Below are 10,852 nucleotides of genomic sequence, written 5' to 3'. Positions count from 1 at the left end.
GAATGAATGTCAAGTTTTGTCAGCCTTTTAAGAATCATGTCACTCTGTGAGGGAGACTGCTGTGTTTTGTCCCTTGTCTTATTCAGGTGATCATTTATGTGTTATACAGTTCCTTAACTTTCCTGTCTGTGTTCTGCTGTCCAAAATGTGACAATGTTCTTCACCATTAGCACCATATCGATTTATAAAACTCAAACTGGCCAACTTCCCTGGCGAAGAGTTGTTGGAAGGGAATAGAACAGTGGAAAATCTGAAGACAAAAATAGTTTTTTTGGATCACCCGTAGATTTTCGTCATGGCTCCAGTTGCTTGCCATTATTAGCAATGGGTCATTCACAGCGGACTGGCTGGATTTCCTCGGACGCTCAGGTTTTATCATCTTTCATGTGAATTTAGTCAGGGCTGATTCTACCATGTTGATCTCTAGCCTTGCTCCCTGGTAACCTTCCAGAAAGCAGCAAGTGGAAGAACAACCGAGAACCACACAGTGGCAGCTTCTTCCTTTTGCAGCGTCCCCTATTCTGACAGCTCACCTTGGGAAAAAGCACCTGCTTGTGCACGGTTATAATGTGATGTTATTAGATTCGGTAATGACAGAGTCGAATGTGTCTGCTTAGGTTAAAAATTCGGTCTTCATAGTTCTCATTTCTATTTTTTCATGTCTGAGTCTCTTTAATTCCTACTTTTTTTTTTACATTACTACATTTTAGTCTCCATAGTCTCTCCATTTTTAATATTTTCTTCTTAGGATCTTGAAGTAGGGTGTTTACTCTTTTAGCAATCACTGAAGCCATTCAAGAAGTGATGGGGATTAGGCCGTGCCCCTCAAACCTCGGCTCTCAAACTGGAGGACTTGAAAACACGTTAGTAAAGAACCTTTGGTCCTAGTCACAAGTTAGAGGATTACATACACTCTACAAAATTTTACCAGATTTTAGTCCTTATCAATTTTTAAAAAAGTTCCAACTAGCAAAACACACAAACAGGACTTGATCATTCTCAAATTTAGCCATATTCCTGATCAATACCAGGGGATGTCTCCTGCCCTCTAACCCTGTCCCCATCACAAAAGGGTGACCTATTTACAGCCAGTCCCTGTTTTTTACAATGTCAGGTTATCCTTCTTGCCATAGCCATTGATATATTTGAAGATTAGAGTTTGAATATTTGTTTGCCATATACTTGATGTTGTGTGACTTTCAAAATGGTACCAATTCCCTTATTACCTACCCTCTCAATGCTGCATTAACATCTTTCAAGAAACTAGTCACTGAGAGGCTCACAGGAGCCCAGGGCTACGCCTTCAGGGCAGCAGACAGAAGCATCCCTTCAGCCCTGTATCCCCTTACTCATAACTGTCTGCCCAAGCTGAATCAGAGAGAATCACCATGCTTCTTGTGAGGTGGATGCCCCAATAAACAGCAGTAACTGTGACAGCCAGGAAATGAGTGCATTTTCCTGTTTTACTGGAATTCTATTTTACTTGGTGAATTCCTTACTGCGTGCGTGTGTGTGTGTGTGTGTGTGTGTGAGAGAGAGAGAGAGAGAGAGAGACCTTGCCTGCCAGCTGGTGAGAAAACTAGGTTCCTCATGGGGACAGAGGGCATATTTTACGGTTCTTTGAATTTCTTCCATCCACATTGTCCATTTTCCTTTGGAATCTTCTTTCAGAAGTCTCCCCATCTCATGAAATGCTTCACACACACCCCCCAACACACATACAAATCCATCTCGAAAATACTGCCACAGTTCGTTCTTTCCAAAACCAGTCTGAACTCACGTTGGCACAGGTGCCAGCTCAGTGCCAGTGGAATCAGAAGCATCCATTTGATGTTACGGCTCCAGCCTCCTGCTCTTTTATTTCTTGGTTTCTTTCTTTTTTTGCTCACTCTCCTAGTTCTCTGTATTACTTTTTTTGGTTGCCAATAGCACTTGTAGATTTGCCCCTGGGCACTTGTAGCTCAGTAGGTTAGCACCCAAAGCCAAAAAGCCTGGGTATCTCCAACTTTGAGTTGTAATTCTCCGGTTACACTTCTTTCTTTGAGATTTATTGCAGTAATAGGTTGCTAAGACATTGTAATTCTCACTTAGGGTACGATTGTATTTTATCCTAATACTGAGTTCAAAAATTACCCCAGCCTCATATCTATATATCTACTTTTATATATTAAAGGCTCACAACTCTTATTTGGTATAGATTGAGCCTTAGAGGGTAATTTATTCAAGATATATTTATTGTGTGTCTTTATGCACCAGGAATGAGAATAGAGTGGTGAATAAAACAGAAAGAGCCCGGTCTCCTGTAGTGGGCATTCTCAGAGCAGAATGGCTCCATAATTCATTCATTCTGTACGTCATAGAAAAAAATGGTGGTAGAAACAGGAAGGGAATATGCAGTGCCATGTTCTACAGTATGCCACTGACGTTGAATTGAAAGGAAAAAAAGTAACTTCATAACAAAATATTTCAGGTCAGTTACTTCCATTCAGGAAACACATGTTCATTATTTTTTTTCAAACTAGAAATTTCTTTATCTTTCTTTTCTTTGAAGTTCTCTTAAATCTATTATTATTCAGGGTCCCTATCCAATTTCTCATCAAGGTACCCTATTTGTACCTTTCAAACGTTAACACCTCTATGCTGGATTGGAGCTTACAAAATGCCTTTGGGGCATAAACTATGTGTGGGGCAGAAACGGTATTTAAGCCCTAACTGAAATTATGAGCTTTGAAACTGCTGTAGTTTGGGTTTATAGGAACCTCCCTCCACTTCCCTTTAATTTGGGGGGTGTGGTGGAGGGATTCAGAAGCGTGGAAAAATATTCTTGCCACACATTTACTACATTTCTTGTCTTTTGAAAAAAAATGCAATTTTCATCACCTGGCGATTTATGAACACTTCACATTGCATAAAGGCATCTATAAACATTTTTTCTTCAATTCACAAAACGGTTTCTTTCTACCGGTCTAAACGTGTCTCTCGTTTCTTCACCACTCTTTCTTTCTCTAGAAAAGTGAACATCAAGACAAAGAGAAAGAGCAAAAGAAAATAGGGAAGAAAACAGCGTGGTGGAAGAGAGAAGAAAGAGGGGAAAGAAAGGGGAAAACAGGGGCAGGAAAATGAAGGCGCAGTGGTTTGCGGAGAAGCAGACCCAGAACAGCCACAGCGCGGAGCCTCCGGCGCCCACTGGTCCTCGGAGCTGCCAATCGGGGTGTAATCCTGTAGGAATTTCTCCCGGGTTTATCTGGGAGTCACATTGCCGCCTCCTTTCCCCAGTCGCCCGGAGGAGCCCGGAGTAGCAGGCTCGGGTGGGAGGAGGCAGGGAGCCGGAGGAAAAGAGGAGGAGGAGGGGGAGGACCCGGGGAGGGAGGCGGCGGGGCGGGAGGAGGAGGGGCGCTGCCGCCGAGCCACTAGCCCCGCTCGGACGCGCTTCTCTCCAGATACTCCCGGAGCTCCAGCCGCGCGGATCGCGCGCCCCCGCCGCTCTGCCCCCAAACTTCTGCTGCAGCTCCCTTTCGAGCCACCGAATTTATCCCTTAAAATCAGGAACTGAACCGCAACCCGGGGAACGAGTCCGCGGAGGAGTAAAACCACAGCAGAGCAAGAAGAGCTCCAGAGAGCAGGCTCCCCGGAGCCCCAACTCCGCGCTGGGAGTGCAAAAACCAACAAGTGAGAAGGCGCTGCGTCCCCCGGGCGCAGCCGCGGGCGGCGGGAGGAGGAAGCCGGCGCCCCCGAGCCCCGACCCGAGCCCTCCAGCCGGAGCCGCAGTCGCTGCAGTCGCTTACCCCGCTCGGGATTCCTCTGCGCGAGCCGCGCCGAGCGCCAGGCAAGGAGGCTTCGTTTCACCCCGGTTGCAGGCAAGCGGCGTTTGGGAGCAGCCGATCCCTGGGGAATATGCGGCGCGCGTGGATCTTGCTCACCTTGGGCTTGGTGGCCTGCGTGTCGGCGGAGTCGGTGAGTGGGCCAGGTGGGGGGACGCGCGCGCCGTTTAGGGTGCTGGAAGCCACGAGTGGTGCCCGCGTGGGACTAAGGAGCGCCACCTGGGGGACCCCTTCCCACGGCACTCAACCCCGGGGATCTGCCGGGACAAACGCGCTCAGTCCTCCATCCTCTTCCCCCTTCCCTTCCTTCGAAAAGCGCTGCTAGCTGGAATTGCTCGGCGGTCCCCAGAGATGCGGACACGGGAATTACAGTTTTGTCTAACCGCTGAGGCCCCTGAAGTCACTCCCAACTTTTTCACCTTCGGGGGGTGGAGGTGGGGGTCTTGCCGCGTGGTCTGGCAGGGAAAGAGGGAAAAGGGTGGCCGGAGAGGGAGCCCGTGTAGGGCCCGCGAGAGGACAGCTCCGCTCCGCGCGCTCTCAGAGTCCCAGGAATGACCTGGAAACTTTGGGGACCCTGGCTCCGCACACCATCTTTCCACGTCAGCTTTCTTAGTCTACAGAATACACATTGTGGGGGAGATGGGGCCCAGATTTGAGAGACTCGCGAGTGTCCGGTGAGAAAAGTTTGCTCAAGTTCTTTTGTTTGATGCTCCCTGAGGCTGGGGCGAGGTAACAGACATTGCGTGAAAACGCAGGCTGTGGTCCCGCGGGGCGACGCGGGGGTGCGTGGAATGTGCCCGAAGTGCTGGGGCGCGGAATGCTGGATTCCCAGTCTTGCTCGGGGGGCAGGAGGACATTTTAATACCGACTGCACTGGAGTGCGGCGGGCAGGGCTGGGCGGGGGTGCATGTGACACTACGCTCGGCCTGGTGCCGCGGAGCCGATCGAGGACCCAGGCTTCCCTCCCGCCGCGCTCGCGCTCTCTGGCCCTGGCGGGACGCTCCGAGGCCCGCAGGAGTCGCGGGGCAGGCTGCGGGACCCAGCTTCCCGCCTGCGCCCTGGCGGTGAGAACTTGATTTCTCCTTTGGGTAGCATTTCTGGGGCCTTCGGTTGTTTCTCTACGTTGCTCAATGAGCGCCCTCTAAAGGGAACTGCCTTCTGGCCTCCTCAGCCGCGGCTGCCCCTACCTGGTGGTCGGGAGCTCTGTCCCGCCAGGTGGAAGCCCCAGCACCCCGATTCCTCCGACAACCCTGGTGCCCTCTGGGGTCTGGGTTAGGGAGTGCGATGTTTCTGCGCCTTCTGGTCCCCAGGTTCCCTCACTTTGCCACTAAATGTGTCCATTTCGGATTAACTGAACTGTTTTCTTTCAAGACAATTTATATCAATTTTAGATGGTTTTGGGAACCCCTTCTTCCTTTTTTTCTGAATTGAGGCAAATTTAGGATTGAGAAACCTCTTTGGCAATGACAGCCGATGGTCACTTTTACTAAGTGTGGGTGTCTCTGTGTGTGGTAGCAGGTCCCCCCCCATACGTTGCTTGCGGTTGGAAAGCAGGTAGAATTGGAAACTGTATAGACTGGGTGAGTACTGGTTGCTCACTCAGGCTGTAAAATAGACCTCTGAGCCTTATCAGTATTTCTCTTTGACAAATGACGGTTTAATCCTTTATGAACTTTGGCTTGTTGGACACAAAAAGGGAGCTATTCGGTGTTTATTTCAGAAAAACATTATTGCTCATCTTGTTGCAAAACAGGGCAAAGGGACAACTTTATCTAGTACATTTCAAGAGAAGCTTGCCTAAAAATTGTACAGGGCTAAAGAGGACTTTATATTTTTTTCTTTTCTGATTCTTGTTTCAGGATTTGCTAGGAAATGTTACTGTTTTGGTATTCTGGACAAAGATTCTATCTTTCATCCCCCTGGGTTTTTGCATAATTCTGACAGTCCTTCTGAAGGAAGTTTTTTGGCTGAACTTTACCTGTTCTCCCTGGTGACATCTTACCCCTGAAATGTGTATCTTTGGGGTTCTAATATTTCTCACTTCAAACCAGAATTGGATGCCTTCCAAGTGAATTTCTTCATTGTGGTAGACACTGTTTTGGGTAATTGGAATATCATTCAAAAGGGTGATTAGATATTTTGAAAATGTCAACTTGGAGACTGGGAGAGAGCCTTTGTTAGGCAGTGAGTCAGTCTTTCTGAATAGAAGCTGTTTCAAGGCCCACAATGGCCAACCGTCCATTTAAACTGCTCTTCAGTCTCTATTTGTTTCATGTATAGCAACATAAATATACATGAATTTGAAAGACTTAATTTTTAAAAATTTAGCCTTTATTGAATATTATTTCCAGTACTTTGCATTTTAATTTGAAAACGGCAACTGTTTCCTGGGATTTAGAAGCAGTGATCTGTGTTTAAAGCCCTTTTTAAAAGGAAGAAAGCAAAAATGCCTGTAGTTAGTAAATTCGTGAGTTTTATACTTAGCTCTGGGGGAAAAAAGAGGTTCTCAGGGACTGAGGCTCAAAGCTGCCTGTGAAAAGGAACTGGCAGCCCTTTCTTTATGGATGCTGGAGACAGCAGGGAAAGCCTGTTCCTAGTGATCCATTCATACTTTCCACTGGCAGGTTAGGGCTTTCTCTGCGGGAACCCCCGGGCCAGGGGAAAGACTGAGTGTGGCAGTAGTGATGTGTTGCCGGTTTCCTCTCCACTTTTTACATGACTGTTTATCTTGAGAAGTAATATATTGCAGACTGTTGTAAACACATGATTCGAACTGGAAATATGTTTAAGAAAAGGAAGCATTTTGAATTAGGGAAATTTTATAAACATACTTAGATGTCTGTAAACTAAAAGAAAACTGTCAAGTGATTTGAACCAATGGATTATCTCTTGGTATATTATGAAGGGCAGCCCTGGAAAGTTTGCTGTAGAAGGGGAGTAAAAATGAAATCATAGGACCTTTTGCAGTTTAAAAAAAAAATACAGGTTAGAGGCTGGGCCTGGTGGCATATGCCTATAATCCTAGCACTTTGGGAGGCTGAGGCAAGAGGATTACTTGAGGCCAAGAGTTCAAGACCAGCCTAAGCAACATAGAGAGAGCCCATCTCATCAAAAAATAGAAAAATTAGCTGGGCATGGTTGTACATGTCTGGAGTCCCAACTACTGGGTATGCTGAGGCAGGAAGATACTTGAGCCCAGGAGTTAACACCACTGCACTCTAGCCAAGGCAACAGAGCAAGACCCTATCTTCTGATTATACACACACACACACACACACAGTGTGTGATTAGATATTTTGAAAATATGTGTGTGGGGGTGTGTGTATAATTTCTGGTAATAAAACAAATTACCAGGGCTCTTTCTCTCTTAATTGGATATTCGCAGTAGGTAGACATCATTTAAGAAGGAAAGATCTTACAATATCAGGCTTACCGAATGTGAGTGTACAAGAAGGAATTTGAACATGCCTTTCAACTCCTGCTTTTGAGACCTGGCATTATCTAGATTTGATGGCATCCACCATTTGAAGGGCAGCCTATTAGGGATTATATAACATGATCTTTCAAATGGCACCTTGGGTAATCATTAGTTTGGAAAGGATTTTAAGAGGTGAGCTACTTTTTCCCTAGGCAGGGCTAGTTTTCAAGTACCCAGAGATCTGATTGGCCAATTAGAGGTGGTTTGGAGTCTCCTTAGGTTGGCGAGGCCCCTGAGGCTGACTCAGCCATCCAGCGCTGGAACAGTTCTGTCATTAAGGTTTATAGGGTGTCCAGTCAAGCCACTGTGCTGTTGGCATGTCTGTTGGCAGTGGTCCAGTAGGGCCTGTGAGGAATGCCATCTGAATTTAGATTCTACTAGATTGTCCTTCCTTCACTGCCAAAAATCAAAAGGATTGCCCTTTCTTTCCTTCGTCCCAAGTCAGAAGATCTGCCATTCCTGCCACCGTCAACAGTGCCGTCCAGTATCTCAGAATCATCTAATTCTTTCATTGACTTAGAAGCCAAAATAAAAGTCTTTGAGAAAAGCCAGAAATAATGAAGAAGAGCCTTTGCTGAAAACAAACTACTGTTCTCTGACTTCTAAAGCCAACTGGGCAGTCCTGTTTTATTTTATCCTTAAGTCTATCATCTATCATGGGGCAGTACTGTTGTTTTCATTTCGGTCCTTCGGATTTGAATCTCAAAGAAATCCTTGACTCATTCATCTTTGCTGACTTCCGTGTCCAGCCTCTAAAACCCTCCTGTGTATTTGTCCCACAGATATTTTTTAAGCAGCTACTAAGTGCTTGAGATAAAGCAGTGAGTCAAGCTCCTTCTCCCCACTCCCATCTGCCCGACTTCGGCTTGCATTCTGGTGATCAAGATAGCTTTCCCCACAGTTTTTTCTTTCTTGAGGACTTGCCAGCTTGTGCTTGCATGTCAGTAGCCTGTTAGTTGCCATTCCTGGTCCATATACTTGGCTGCTATTGGTTTCTCCTCTGCCACTTTGATCCTGTTGCTCGTGGTCCAAGAGGCGCTGGGTGTCATTGGTATGGTGTGGGGTCTGTATGGCTCTGCCAGATGTATCTGCTCCTTACTAGTGCTCCTTCCTAGTGGTTGTCCACTTGGTCACTATCTTGTCTCCCAGCCCTGGCTGACTGGTATCACTGTCACGAACACTCCTGGACATAGCCACTGCTTCATTGTTTCTTCTTTTAAATTCTGTTGATTAAATCCAGGCTCCAAATAGTTTTTCATAGCTGATCCAGGCCCCTTTTTTCTTTAATCCTTCTGTAAATAGGCAGACCGATGATCAGAATCACTGGAAGTATGTAAAAATACAAATTTCAGGCTTCATTGCAGACCTGCACAATCTAAAGCCTGAATGGGGGGGAATCTGTACTTTTAAAAAGCATCTAAGCTGATTCTGATGAATCAGCCACACTTGGGAATCACTACTCTAGATCATAGTGTTACCCATTAACTTTGGGCTAGTCTGTATTACTGCTAGGGTCTTGGCAGTAGCTAGGCTGACAGTGTAGAGGGCTTGGGCTTGAGAGGTAAGCAAATGTGGGTTCAAATACTGGTAATTTGCTACTTACTGTGTCAGAACTTGGGCAAGGTAATAAAGCTCTGAGGCATTTTAAAAAATATGCATGTGTGTAAATTGGACCTAAGAATGCCTTTATAACATGACTGTTGTGAGATTAAACTGAGGACATAGGAATGGTGTTTGAGACACAGAAGGTAGGCTTTCTGTGGCCTTCCTTCTCTTGGCCTCTTGTTTTTAGGCAATGAAATGAGGGAGCAGTATAAGATGTTCTTTAAGGTCTCTTGGCCCTCTGACATTCTAGAGAAGTCCGTTTTCTCTGGCATCAAGATTGATGCTAAGGGAAGGGACCATGTCTCTCTGCCCCTGTCCTCTGTGCAGTGCTGAGCTCAGACCTGGAGCTAGGTGAGCACCTGTTGATGCAGTCCCCTTGAGTTGGGGCAGTCCATGGTGGGCCAGCCCCCTTGGAGCAGCTCATTTTTGCAATGTAGACCACTAAGGGCAGTACATATGGTCTAGGTTTTATGGAATATACTAGCTCCAGTGAACTTGGGCTGGTTTGCCAGTTTTGACACCTCTGGAACTCAGTCTTGTCGACATTGCAGGGTGGGTGTGAGAAATAAACAAGACATGAAGGTAAAGTTCCTGCACACCTGCAGTGTGTAGAATCATGCTTTCTCTCGCTTGCTGCAGCTGGGTTCAGATTCCAGCACCCTGGAAGGAGAGGGGTCTGGGTCATGTGTTGGCATGCTGCTGGTCATCTAGAATTGGGTGGCAGGGTGGTGAATGAATATGGGGGATCTGAGGGTGTAGAAAGAGGGTATTTGTATTTTTTAAGGCAGAAATGGATGAAATTTCTCCTTCTAATCATTTAAGCTTCAGGTCTTAACTCTTGATTGCATTTTGGTGAGTCTGTTTCTAAGGCAGCATTAGCTTTAGCAACAAGGCTTAGAGAGATGACTCTCTGCCTCTGAACAGGAAGGAACATTGCTGAAATAGAACTGTGAATGTATTTTTTTTTTTTACAGTTTTTGGCTGGGATTGGATTTGAATCTGCCACCTCGAAATATGGGGCCAGTGCCCTACTCCTTTGAGCCACAGGCGCATCCCATGTATTTCTTGAGTATGTCAAAGAATTGGGGAGACTGGGAGAAGCCTTTAAATCTTTTCAGACATTCCATTTGAATTGCACATCAACAGTGAGGCCCACAAGCATGCAGCCAGAGATGTGATAGCCAATCCATGGTCTTGGACTTCAAGCTATAGAGATGTGTTATTAGAGATTAATGTTTTCATATTTTTTCCTATACCATTGAATTTATTTTATGAAAAATTTCACAAAAATGCAGTAAACGTGCTCTTTATGAAGGTTTTGTTTTTTTCGGATAATATTTTATCCTGTTGTCCATGTGGAGTGCAGTGGTGTGATTATAGCTCACTGCAGCCTTAAACTCCTAGATACAAGCAATCCTCCCACCCAGCCTTCTGAGTAGTTGGGAATATAGGTATGCACCACCATGACCACCTAATTTTTTTAAGTTTTTTTTTGGTGAGGGGAGAGACAGAGTCTCACTTTGTCACCCTTGGTAGAGTGCTGTGGCATCACAGCTCACAGCAACCTCAAACTCTTGGGCTTAAGTGATTCTCTTGCCTCAGCCTCCTAAGTAGCTGAGACTACAGGCACCCACCACAGCGCCAGGCTATTTTTTGGTTTTAGTTGTCATTGTGTGGCAGGCCTGGGCTGGGTTTGAATCCACCAGCTCTGGTGTATGTGGCTGGCACCCCAGATGCTGAGCTGCAGGCACTGAGCCTTTTTTAAGTTTTTTGTGGAGATGAGGTTTCACTATGTTGTCCAGGCTGGTATCAAACTGTTGGCCTTGAGTGATCCTCCTGACTTAGCCTTCCACGGTGCTGGGATTACAGATGGGAACCACCTGTACCTGGCCCTCTGAAGCATTTTGATGTTTATTTTTCTTTTCTTATGATAATTTAGGTGTGTTAA

At 46.1% G+C, this 10,852-nt stretch overlaps 1 protein-coding gene across 1 annotated transcript in view; it reads left to right on the top strand.

The window, feature by feature from the left end:
* Nucleotides 1-3,278: 3,278 nt before the first annotated feature.
* The window catches only part of SDC2 (syndecan 2), a 111,476-nt gene continuing 103,902 nt past the window's right edge, over nucleotides 3,279-10,852 (top strand). The window contains exon 1 of the mRNA XM_012810304.2: nucleotides 3,279-3,954. Within this exon, the coding sequence (XP_012665758.1) occupies nucleotides 3,895-3,954 (60 nt within the window). The 5' untranslated portion in view covers nucleotides 3,279-3,894. The remainder of the gene's footprint in view (nucleotides 3,955-10,852) is intronic.

Source organism: Otolemur garnettii, unplaced genomic scaffold, assembly GCF_000181295.1.
Source record: "Otolemur garnettii isolate 467f Iridium unplaced genomic scaffold, OtoGar3 scaffold00004, whole genome shotgun sequence".
Taxonomy (NCBI): domain Eukaryota; kingdom Metazoa; phylum Chordata; class Mammalia; order Primates; family Galagidae; genus Otolemur; species Otolemur garnettii.
The sequence above is the reverse complement of the archived record's forward strand: the minus strand, read 5'-3'. Positions and strand labels throughout refer to the sequence as shown.